Source organism: Balaenoptera ricei, chromosome 7 (assembly GCF_028023285.1).
Source record: "Balaenoptera ricei isolate mBalRic1 chromosome 7, mBalRic1.hap2, whole genome shotgun sequence".
Lineage (NCBI taxonomy): Eukaryota > Metazoa > Chordata > Mammalia > Artiodactyla > Balaenopteridae > Balaenoptera > Balaenoptera ricei.
Window position 1 is genome coordinate 39,272,474 of NC_082645.1, and position 13,409 is coordinate 39,285,882.

Genomic DNA, 13,409 nt, shown 5'->3' on the forward strand with positions numbered 1-13,409 from the left:
CTGCCACTGATCCCTTTCCCCTCTTCCTTTTCTCCTAAGTTGTGTTGGTTTTGGGTCCCTCCCTCCCTTCCTTATGGAGAACAAATAGACACTAGTCCCTAGGGCTTCCTGCCTACTTCTGGTAAAGGAATGCTAGGAATTTACATCAGGATCCAAAGCACAAAGATAGAGATTGGTATGTTTTTGTAAATACATGTTACCATGTCATTACTAAGGCTTGGGAAAATAATACCTTGTTGGAAGATCTAGACTTCTCATAAAAGTTATCTTTCAATTTTTTAAATCCTTTAAATATAGAAGAGAAAATTTTACTATTTCCATGGGATTGAAAAGTGAATTATATTTATTAGACTCACTAGGGCATGATATTTTCTCTTGTCTCTAGAAGCATTCATTTTTATTAAGGATTATCATTGACCCTGTTTGCAATTAAAGTACACTTGCCAAAGCAAATGATAGAGGTCAAATAGTGAAGGAGTGTGTTCCATATGATGTATTTCTTAGGTTCTTGAATTTATGGATAAAAACCAGTATTTGGGCATATCAATTAAGAAAAAGTTTTCTAGCATTAAGTAGTATTTATTCAAAATTGGAGCTATAGATCAAACTGGTAAAATGACATTTTAAAAGCACCTATTGGTCCATTTGGAACGAGCTTTATGCCCTCTCTTGTACACATACAAAATCATGTACAACAATATTATTAATACTTAAGGGCCAACCGTGAGAGAGTTTAGCATGATATGAACAATGACTCTTCTCAAAGAATATTGGTGACGAAGAAGAGAAATAACTCTAAAGAAGTAGACATTACCTTTGTTTTGAAAAGCAGTGTTTAAAAAATGAGACAAATAAAACACCTCAAGAATGAAATTATTAGTAATAGGAAAATATCCTTTAAAAAATCCTAAAAAAAATTACTGATGCTATTTCTGTATACACACACATATAACAGACACACACACACACACACACACACACACACATCATAAATTATATGTGTGTGTAAAGAATACTGTTTATATCTGGAAATCTACCCCGCTGGAAAAAGCTACCACTGTTGTTTCCTAATTGTACTGGACTATCTCAGTGTCTGATTGGGTGTCTAGGCATGTGATCTCACACCAGGAAAGTTTATTTGGATGGCTTTCCAGTCTTATTTCCTACTTCTTTAAAAGTAACAGAAACAATGAGAAAAAAGTTTTGCCAGTTCATGGTGCTGCTGGCTGGTGTGAAATAATAATTTTTTCTAATTAAAGGACTTCTGCAACTTACTAACTTGTTCGAGGCTCCCAGCTGCCTTTTAGTTATTTAACTGCTAAATGTTTAGTGAATAGTTTGCTATTTTAAAAACTCTTTTAAAAAAAACTGTCTCCCTCATTAGATTAAGCTCAAAACATCTTAGCTGCCAAAAGAAAAATCAGCTTTAAGAAGACTTTTTCCCCACATGCTTCAACAGACCATAGGTTTTTATGCAGAACTATGAAGTAAGTTCACCAGAGAATGCCTGTTCAAGATTAAGTGGTTCAGATATAAGCAATTTCCAATTTCCCTCCTGCTATAAAAATTCAGGATCCTCTTTCAATGACCCCAAGCATTAATGAGTTGACTTTAAGAATTTAGAGTACTTTGGGATGGACATCTTCCTCCATAAGATTATTTTAACTCCCCAGCACACCTGGGAGTCTTCTAAAGTAACTTGACATCTTTCAGCATCCCTTATCTCCTGGCATTGGACCAATCATACTCTACAGAGTCATTTTTCACTTTTCTCCACAAATGGGTGGTACTCTCTCCTTCTCCACATACACACTTGCCACACACACACACAGCATCAAGTGATCTGATTCCTAGAAGTTGAATGCAAGTTTTACAATCTTAATAGATTGATTCAACCAACGTTTTTTGAATGCCAACCATGTGTTAGAGACTCTTAGGTCCTGGAAATACAGAGGGAAATAAGAAGTGATCCTTGCCTTTAATGGTTTAGAAAGATGATTTTAAATTTCTTCACTGCTTGTCTAAGGCAGCAGGTTTAACCATGGGTGGGAGGGCTTGGGTGTGTAGGAAAGCAGCTTACAATATTTTCAGTCATATTTCTTTGTTCTGAGGATACATAGGACTCTATTACCCTCCATACACTTTATTATCTCCTTGCCTTTTTTAAAAATTACTTTGCTTCTACTTAGAAGCCTTTTCTATCTCCTTTTCCACTCTCAAATCCCAGATCAAATGTTACCACTTGCTTAGTTTTTCCTGACACCTTCAGTTTTACATTGTCCCCTTGTTATATACCTGCTTTTGTTCCTGGCATATTGCCTTGTAGTTATACTGGATATATGAAAAGAGCTTTAAAATTTCCTGGTTTGTAATCAGCTCTCAAAAAATGTATATTTGAGACAGGGAGATCTGTGTGTTTATCACATTGCCTAAACTCTGAGTTCCTTAAAGAAAGGGCAGGGTGTTGTGTTGTTGTTGTTGTTGTTTACTTGTTTGTATCACCATTTTACCCTTTTGTTCAGTAGAGTGTACTTGATTGTTGAACTGGTGTGTTGAAAATTAGAGAAAATAAAAAATATGCCTGATCCACATATTACCCTTAAGAAGCTTGTGGTGGTATTCACCCCCTTTTGTTTGTAATGCAAAAATACACCCAGAGTAGCTATATTTTCTTTATTGTCATTCCTCGAGAATATTTAGATAGAGAATTTTTGGAATAATGTCCCCAAATGACTACTTTCATGAATCCTCCATATGGATGTTTCTCTCTTACAAAATAAAGCTAAAAGAATAATAACCTCTACAGAAATCCTTCATCTACAAAGCCTTGTCATATACACACTAGAGTATTTTGAAAATGTACTCTGACTGTGATTAGAGGAATGGGTGATCTGTACCTTTAAATATGCCATTATTATTTAACAGATAGGGTAAAAAGCCATAGATAGTGATTACTAGTAAATAAGAGTTTTTATTAGCTTGTTTAAAAAGATGGATTCCAAACGCAAATAAAGCACAGTACCTATTTAACGGAAATAGCAGAAAGATTTAAGAAGCAATGAAATGTTTAAGGTGTTGATTGTTTTATTACAAATCTGAATTAATATTTAAAGAATTGTATACCATATGCCTACTTTGGCATTTTATCTCCTTTAAATGAAACACTGAGAGCTTAAAAAAAAAAAAGACCACAACAGCTAGGAAAAATTGCAAAGTCGTGCTATAGAGATATATATGTTGGATATGCTGATTTATACTTACTACTACTATTAGCATGTCATCACAACTAACTGCAGCTACTAATGTCAATAATAATGATGACAATGATAACTCTTTTATTTGTATACTTTTACACATTGCAAGCCTTTCACTTACCTATTTTTGAGTCTCACAACAATCATGCCAATGAGTTTCCTTAGGAAAAATTCAAAGGTAGGAAAGTTTCATATGCAGGAAGATGTCCATCCGTGTGTTATATATAATGATGAAAAAATCAAAATATAAATGCCAAACTTTATTGGATCAATAAATATGATCAATCCATATGCTACATGGTTAAAAATATTAGTATGGAGTTTTTATGTCAGAAAGGAAAAATTCTTGTGTTAGTCTGTTAGGAGGAAACAAGAATAATATATAGTTATATTTGTACTACTATTATAACTATGGAAACATTTCTGTGTATTTGAACAAGGCTTCAATGGTAACGTGGTCAAATATAAAGTTTGTTATGATGGCATATAGCACAGCAGTAAAGTGTTTGAATTATTTTAGATTTTCAGTAACACTGGTATTGTTCATTATAACATATACATGTTTAATATTTTAATAAATTCAATGTATGTGCTTATAATATTTGCCAAATGCATGTATTAAATAAAACAATGCATTTCTTTAGGGTAAGACATTTTTCAAAAAAGATGATTGTAGGTTCCTTCAACAGAATGTGATTCTCACCCTCCCCACCCCACCCCATGTGCATCTGGATCACCAGGGGTGATTTCAAAGAATACTACTGCCCAGGCTGTACCCCAAGAGATGAGTTTTCAGCTGGTCTTGGATAGGGCCCAGACATTGGTTGGTTTGTTTGTTTTTAAGTTCTTTAGGTAATTATTTTGTATAGCTTGGATTGATAACAACTAAAACAATTATAATACACAACTGAAATTTTATTATTAAATTCCCTGAATTTAATATACATTACTTTGATATACATTAAAATATACATCTTTAGCATACACAAGACTTTCAAGATTAAGAATGCTATTTGGGTGAAGACTGGTCTGATTTAAGGAATCATGAGTATAAAGTATCTTTATGCTATTAGAATGACAAAGATTTAAAAATAATGATAAAACACAGTGTTGGTGAGAAAAATGAGCACTGCCTACATTGTTTATAGAAATACAAATTGAATATATATTGATCAACTTCGCTGGAGGCAGTCTGACAATGTGTATCCAGAGCTTTAAAAATATGTAAATGCTTTGTCCCTGGAATTCCACTTTTAAGAATTTTTCCTTAGAAAATAATTGAGCATATTGGCAAAGATGAGTTAATAAGAATGTTTATCATAGTGTTGCTTGAAATAGTAAAAGATTGTAAACAATCAAAATATCCACAACAATGGATTGAATAAATTATGGTATATCCATACGTGATACTAGTAAAATGGATCTATAGTTAACATGAAAGGATATTCACAATATATTGATAAATGAAAAAAAAGTTGCAAAACAATATGATTCCATTTTTGTTAAAAATATATGTAACATGTATATATATGTCTGCATATGTATATACATATAGGTGGGAAAAGCCCAGAAAACTATACACTAAAATATTAAGAGTTATCTACATAGGTACTTTTTATTTTCTGTTTTGTATTCTCATGCATATTCTATTTGGGTTTTTTTTTTCCACTAAGAGAACGTACTGGTATTATAAATATAGAACAAAAACTTTTTTTTAAATGTAAAAATATATTTTGAAAAATGAAGCATTGTTACTTTTATCTACCCAATTGAATGGACTACACCACAGCTTCCCCCATTTTCACCTTGTCTGGATGTGAAAAACAAAATATTTGATAGTTAGAAACAGGTATTGCTTAAAGTACTAAGGTTCTTCAATATATTCATGTTCAAAGTAGGTCAAGAAGTATGAAGTCAAACTAGTTTCATTAACATGTCAAATCATCTCTAATTACAGTTTATCTGGTTAGAATCTACGAAGAGGACATGTAACATATTAATTGAAATGTATCTTGATGTATTTTTATAGAGTTGTCTCCCTTAACATCCATAATTAATAAGTGGGTTTTTTTCCCTTTGTTTTAGGCGGTTCAGGACCATCATCCTCCATAGCCATAGCTGGCACCAACCACCCTGCCATCACAAAGACAACATCTGTTCTTCAAGACGGCGTCATAGTCACCACCGCAGCTGGAAACCCACTGCAGAGCCAGCTGCCCATTGGGAGTGATTTTCCTTTTGTTGGCCAGGAGCACGCACTTCATTTTCCATCCAACAGCACTTCAAACAACCATCTTCCACACCCCTTGAACCCCAGCCTCCTCAGTTCTCTACCTATCTCTTTGCCAGTGAATCAACAGCATCTCCTAAACCAGAATCTATTAAATATCCTCCAGCCTTCAGCAGGAGAAGGCAAGTCTGAGATCAACCTCCACCCTTTAGGTTTTCTCAACCCGAATGTAAACGCTGCTTTAGCTTTCCTCTCCAGTGACATGGATGGGCAGGTATTGCAGCCTGTTCGCTTTCAACTCTTAGCAGCCCTGCTTCAGAACCAAGCCCACGCAGCTGCCATGCTTCCCCTGCCATCTTTCAATCTGACCATCTCAGATCTTTTGCAGCAGCAAAATACCCCTTTACCCTCATTAACACAGATGACAGCCCCACCAGACCATTTGCCAAGCAATCAGTCAGAGAACAGCCGAGCTGAGACCCTTTTAACCAGGCCCCTGGGGAACCCTTTACCAAGCTTTGCAGGCAGTGACACTACTTTTAACCCCCTGTTCCTCCCAGCTGTCACTGGGGCCTCGGGATTAATGGCCTTGAATCCCCAGCTGTTGGGAGGTGTCCTGAACTCGGCATCGGCCAACACCGCTAATCATCCAGAGGTTTCCATAGCAACTTCTTCCCAGGCAACCACTACCACAACCACTACATCATCAGCAGTGGCAGCACTGACTGTCTCAACACTTGGTGGGACAGCAGTGGTGTCAATGGCAGAAACATTGCTGAATATATCTAATAATGCTGGGAATACACCTGGTCCAGCTAAACTGAACAGTAACTCTGTGGTGCCACAGCTACTTAACCCTCTACTGGGGACAGGTCTGCTTGGTAAGTTAAATTTTTTCACAAATTTTTACAAAAGAAACGTTTTTCTAATTCTATTTTCTCCTTTTTAAAAAAACTCCATTTTGTCACACTATTTTTAAAAATGTTTTTGTTATGTCACAGCTTGCTTAAGGAACTAAATATAATAACACCCACACACAACCATAGTTATACAAACATGAAAATGACTTCTTCCTTCTCCCCTATTCTAGCAATACTAAATATCATTTTAATCTGCTTTCTCTTCTAATTCTGATGCCACCTAAACCTAACCTACCCATCATTCTCTTAAGCCAAGTAGAGTCTTATTTTTCAAATAATTAAAGCACAGGTGCACCTTAAAAATAACATTTATTTGAATTTTAGTTGGTGTGGCATCACAGGGTTAGTATGAGCAGCTGCACTGTGGATGAAAACGGTTTGAGGAAGTGTTTTTCCATGTGATCCCTAAATAAACAAAACTAAATGCTTATCCAGCAAAATAAGAAACAAGGCATAATAACATTCAAAGTTAAAGTTTGCCCAAGTTCAAGGAAACAGAAGGCACCAAGAGCTACTGCTAGGTTTTCTCAAACAGTATTATTCTTTAGAACTTTGTGGCTTAAAAACAAAATCCTTTATGTAGATTATCTTATCTCAAAAAGTATAGAAAATAATGTCAAGTATATTCAACTGTTTGATGTGAGTAACTGTAATATAAAGTATAGAGATGATGTCCATAAAGTCTGGAAACATAGGCAAATATACATGATATTGTCAAGGGTATCTTCAGTATCTTAAAAAAATATGTTTCCAGATTTCATGGACACCTTTACAAAAAAGTTTAATTAGTTCTATTTGGCAGTCAAATCAATGTAGTTAAGTAACCTACAAAGCATTACAGATTTACAGATTTCAAGCTATAGGGCAATTTCTATGACGTTATCCTCAAAATAATTTCAGTGTAATTTCAAAACAAGTTAATTTTGAATATAAATGTAGTTATTAACTAATCCTATCTGATTATGTAATACTTATTTTTAATGACTGTGACAGTGAATCCTTTTGTATTATTAGCTTTCTTTACAATTTTAGTTTTAGGTAACCAAAATACAAAATACATATTTTGTATAAAAAAATACATATTAAAACAAAACAAAAACAAAATACGTATTTCTAGACCAAATCTGATTTTATTTGATGGTATTTATTGATGACTGTGGCTTGAGAACTAAATTTTGTAAACAGGCCTGATCAGACCCACTTGTTTTAACTATCTTGTCAAATACTTATGCTTGCTAAAGCAGTTAGGACTAATTTTAACTTTTAATTGTAGTTGCTCTAACAAAAATGGTTTCAAGGAATTCTGTAACACTGAAAATCAATATATAAGGATTGGCTAGTGGATAGACAAAAGATTTAACTCGTCTCTCCATGATACAAAATCAAAACACTAATTATGAAAGGTGAAATTAAATAATAAAACTACTCTTTCCTTACCACGTAGTAAGACTTTGAAGAGAAAAAGAAAAAAGAATTACCATGTTAAGTCTAGTTTTTAGTTTTTGTTTTAGGAATCCTCAACAAAGATAGGCATAGGACCTCCAAAGAATCACATTGACTTATATTTTATGTTTTTCAAACTATAGGTGACATGTCCTCAATAAACAGTACTTTGAATAACCATCAACTGACTCATCTACAGTCGCTGTTAAACAACAATCAGATGTTTCCTCCAAATCAGCAACAGCAGCAGCTTCTTCAGGGGTACCAGAATCTCCAGGCTTTTCAAGGACAGTCCACAATTCCTTGCCCAGCTAACAATAACCCCATGGCTTGTCTGTTTCAGAACTTTCAGGTACTCTCCTTCCCTCGGTTACTTTAGTAGAAAACAATATTTACTACTTGTTTTACTTAATTGTGGGGGAAGAGACGAAAGAAGGTGGTTATGTAGCTTTTCACCTTTACTTACTATTATTTCTCAATAATGAATATTGTTAAACATTCCAGTTTTTTGTGTGAAGCATTTTATTTTGTCTGAAGCATCTCACTGGTCCTTTTGGAGCTGTTAGTAAAAACTGATCATGTTACCCTGTTAAACCCTTTTCTGGTTTCCCATTGCTCCCCTGATTAAAATCCACATCTTTAACATGCTTACCCTGCCTCACTCTCCAGCCCCAGCTCTCACCACTCTCTCCCTGGCTTCAGCCACATGGTCTTCTTTTAGTTCTACAAACTGAATAAATTCGTAGTAGATTAAGGAGCTGGATGGAAAGAGTAACACTAAATAAATACATGAAAAAAATATAGAAGATTTTAAAATAATCTTGGGGTAGAGAAGGCTCTTTCAGCAAGACACAAAACCAAGAAGTCAAAAAGAAAAGAGGTAACAGAGTTGAATACATAAAACTTTAAAATCTGTATGACCAAAGGTATTCTAAACAAAGTTGAAGACAGGTGGCAACCTGGCAGAAAATACTTGCATAATAATAGCAAATAATTGCCATTCATAATATTTTTAAAGCCCCTACAAATTAGGAAGAAAAAAGATAATTGATTAGAAAAATGAGCAATAGAAATGAACAGACAATTCAGAGAAAATTAAATAATAATTAGTAATAAACATGAAAAGAATAATCAGAGTTATATAAATTACAACATTACTATGTTCATCAGATTGATGATATCCCTTGCTGACAGAGGCATGGGAAAATGGGTTCTTTCAGATATATTGTTGGTCTGATTGTATGCTGATATAGTCCTTTTGGAGGGTAATTTGATAGTTCAGCATTTTAAAAGAAGAAATATATATATATATATATATACATACATACACATATATACACACACCTCCTTTGACCCAGAAGTTCAACTTTTATGTATCTATTTTAGAGAAATCTTCAAATGTGAACAAAAGGGCACAGTCTAGAATGTTCATTACAACTTGATATGTGCCGTCAAAAATTAGAAACCACTTAAGCAACCATCAGGAGGGAAAGAGTAAAATATGTTATGCTATATCCATCTATCTAGTAGTTTACAAGATTAGGTAGATTTATATAATCTGATATAGAAGATCCACAAGATTACAGAGCTCCAATATTGTAGTATTATAGAACAATACTAAAATACCATACCATTTATGTGAAAGAAAGAAATAAGGCAGGAAGAAAGGAAGGAATGGAAGAAAGAAGGGAAACTAGATATACACCTACACACCTTAAGGTATTAAAAACAAGTCTGCAAGGATGCACTCGAACATTGATTACTTCTGAGAAAGAAATGGCATCAGAGTGGCATGCAAAAGTACAGATTTGGGTGGGGAAGTGATGAAAGCTTTTCTCTTTTTTGACAATGAGAAAATGTTCATATATGTCTTATATAATAAAAGAATTTAGAAGGAAAGAGGATGTGCTCAACCATGTCATTGAGTAAATAGGTAGATAAAGCCTGAAGGGACTCCATTAGATTTAGCAGTTAGAGCATCACCAGTGACTTGGTGGAATGCAGTTTTGGTGGAGTTGTGGGAGCAGGAACCAGACTGCAGTGAATGTAAGGATGAAAAAAGAAAGAATATGGATTACTCTTTCAAAAACTTTCAAAAACTTAACTATGAAGAACATACGAGAAACAAGGTAGTGCCCCAAGGCGGGCGTAGGTTGAATGCAAACTTTTAAAATATGGAAGCCACGCACATATTGAACGCTAAAGGAAAGAGACAAAAAAAAAAGTGGAAGAGATTGAACGTAAAGAAGAGAAGGGGTAACAGATAAGGCAAGATCTCTGAGGAGAGGCTTGGGATCCAGAGCATGAATGGAGGGCGACTCTCGGAGAGTAGAAGGGGCTCCTCTTACACTGGGAAGCAGGACAGGATCAGGGACACATATATTGCAGCGAAGTGTGTGCTGCCAGAAGGCAGGGAATAGCAGAGTATAAGAATTATGAGAATTCTTAACCTGTGAACTTCATTATCTCTAAGTAAGGTCATTTACTAAGAATAGTGTGGGATATAGTATAGCAGCTGGCTTGAGGAAGTGGATAAATATCTGAATAGTTGTGAGAGGGAGTGATACCTAACCAGAGAATCATAGGATTGATGGGAACATTAAGCCCCCAGCTGTGGTTGGAAGCCATAAGTTCCTGTGGATAGATACTCAGCATCCTCACTGTACATATAGATATATAAGGTAGGGAGTTAAATTGATCCAAGATTGGGATTTTATCTGATAGGTGTAGACAAGGGGAGAATGGCATGAGAGTAGTTATGTGCTGATAGATCTCAGGTTCTGGTTTAGTAGGAAAGGATATAAAGACAGGAAGGGAGTGATCACTGTGGGGGAAAAAATCCAAAGTATCAAGGGTCTATAGCAGCAATTCTTAGCTGAGGTTGGTGAAATTAGAATAACCTGTGGACTTTTTCAAATTGCACTCATCATTCCTGTCCTGAGTATTGATATTCTTCCCTGGCGGGCATTCCCTCCCTTCACTTCTTCCCAATTAAGCATCACCTCTGTAGTGAGCCATTGTCACTGTTGGCAGCATGGGGGTGTCCCTCAGGCAGTGACCTGGTAAGGTTCAAGAGTAGGCATTACTACCCTATTTAAAGACTTCAAAAATTTAGTGTCATATCAGAACTAGTTTATTGTTAAGAAAGGGATATATGTTTTTTGTTTTGTTTTATCTTATATTGTATTGCACTTACATCAGTAGAAATATCAGTGAGTTAGAAATCATTTTTAAATCTGCTTTCCTTTTTAATTTGAGCAGTGCTGGGGACAGACTTGTTTCTCTCTTTGAATTCCAAGTTGCAAAACCTGTAATGACACTAAAAACATGGAGTCATCACCTGGAAACATTTTGTATCCAACCACCTCAACTTTAATTTTCCTAGAGAGTGTTTAGTAATGATGATTTTAAAAAAAAAAATCTGTTACATGTTTCAATCAAAGAAACAGTACCCAAATATAATCAAGACATAAGCCTTTCTATACAGAGTGACTTTTAATTTCATTTTTGAGTCTTGTTCTTTCTTTATATTGCCTTCCTTGTTATATTTGTTTGTCTTCTGGTAAATCTTAAAATTATGGTCTTTCTCTTTAAGGACTTGAATATTTTTTTCTCTCTCTCTCACTGCTTCCTGTCTATTTCTTTAAGGTGAGAATGCAGGAAGATGCAGCTCTCCTAAACAAAAGAATAAGCACTCAGCCGGGGCTCACAGCACTTCCCGAAAATCCAAACACTACACTTCCACCTTTCCAAGATACATCTTGTGAGTTGCAATCGCGGATTGACCCATCTCTTGGTCAACAGGTGAAGGATGGCCTCGTTGTGGGTGGCCAAGGTGATGCTTCCATAGATGCTATTTACAAAGCAGTTGTTGATGCAGCCAGCAAAGGAATGCAGGTTGTCATCACCACGGCAGTCAACAGTACAACTCAGATCAGCCCCATTCCAGCTCTGAGCGCCATGAGTGCCTTCACTGCTTCAATTGGTGACCCATTAAGTCTCCCCAGTGCTGTCAGTGCGGTCATTCATGGACGAAACATGGGCAGTGTTGGTCATGATGGTAGGCTGAGAAGTGTAAGAGGGGCTCGGCTGCCCAGCAATCTGGACCATGGGAAAAACGCAAACGAAGGAGATGGGTTTGAATATTTCAAGTCGGCAAGTTGCCACACATCTAAAAAACAGTGGGATGGGGAGCCAAGCCCTGGAGGGGAGCGAAACAGGTGGAAGTGGGAGGAATTTTTAGATCATCCAGGCCATATCCACAATAGTCCTTGTCACGAAAGACCCAACAATGTCTCTACACTGCCATTTCTGCCTGGGGAACAGCACCCAATACTGTTACCACCAAGAAACTGTCAAGGGGATAAAATTCTGGAGGAAAATTTCAGGTATAATAACTACAAAAGAACTATGATGAGTTTTAAGGAGAGACTAGAGAACACTGTGGAAAGATGTACACACATCAATGGGAACAGACCTCGACAGAGTCGGGGCTTTGGAGAACTGCTGAGCACCACAAAGCAAGACCTGGTCCTAGAGGAGCAATCTCCAAGCTCCTCAAATAGTTTGGAAAGTTCTCTGGTCAAAGACTACATCCATTACAATGGAGACTTTAATGCCAAAAGCATTAACGGGTGTGTACCTAGCCCTTCAGACGCTAAAAGCATTAGTAGTGAAGATGACCTAAGGAATCCAGACTCCCCTTCTTCAAATGAATTGATACATTATAGGCCAAGGACGTTCAACGTTGGCGACTTGGTCTGGGGCCAAATCAAAGGACTGACTTCCTGGCCTGGAAAATTAGCAAGAGAAGACGACGTTCACAGTTCTTGTCAACAAAGCCCCGAGGAAGGGAAGGTATACCAATCTTTATCCATTGTCAAATACTAACCTTTGTTCAGATATCAATTATTATTTTTTGTTATCATCACTTTGGATTCTTCATGACTCATTGAGGTCTCAGAAACTTCTGGAGCATAAAATGAAGAGGGGATGGTTGTAGTCACCAAAATGTCGTATCGTCAAGGGGTGAGTTGTGAAGCATTTGTAGATCCCACTAGGGCTCAGGGTGGCTCTAACCCAGGAACTAGATTTCCAGAATTTTGTTAACTTTGCCTTCCTTCCTTCCTTGCATGTACCTAATTCTTCATTCATACACAGAGAATGAAGGCAACTGGCAATGATGGGAGAAAAAAAAAATATGGTGGTTGTTGGAAACCAGCAGTGTGGCAGAGGTAGGGGTCCTCCCAGGCAGCAGGAAGTGCCAGGGGACTGCATCTCTCCCATATGCTGACATGTGACACATAGAGCTGGCGAGAGGGTAAAATTGGGGTGGAGTTGCAGCCATTTCTGGAAGCAGCAGGTAACATCTGAGTTCAGAATGGAGTCTCCTTTCAGGAAACGTTCTGGGTCTTTATAACATATGGAAATGTTTAACCCCGTAGTCTGGTTCTACTTAACACAATCTGATCACATAAATTAAATGAAAACTTCTCCATGAAACTACCATTCAATTTAGAAGAAATTAGTAGGGGTCTTCTGAGCTTCTTTTTCCCCCTCACA

The 13,409-nt window shown here is 36.4% G+C and overlaps 1 protein-coding gene across 15 annotated transcripts in view; it reads left to right on the forward strand.

Moving 5' to 3' along the window:
• Positions 1–13,409, forward strand: part of MBD5 (methyl-CpG binding domain protein 5) — a 413,153-nt gene that overhangs the window by 377,376 nt on the left and 22,368 nt on the right. For 13 of the 15 annotated variants that reach the window (XM_059927806.1, XM_059927809.1, XM_059927808.1 and 10 more), the window contains 3 exons: positions 5,340–6,365; positions 7,991–8,199; positions 11,496–12,704. In XM_059927806.1, the coding sequence (XP_059783789.1) occupies positions 5,340–6,365; positions 7,991–8,199; positions 11,496–12,704 (2,444 nt within the window). The remainder of the gene's footprint in view (positions 1–5,339; positions 6,366–7,990; positions 8,200–11,495; positions 12,705–13,409) is intronic. The other 2 variants (XM_059927812.1, XM_059927813.1) reach the window with 1 other exon arrangement.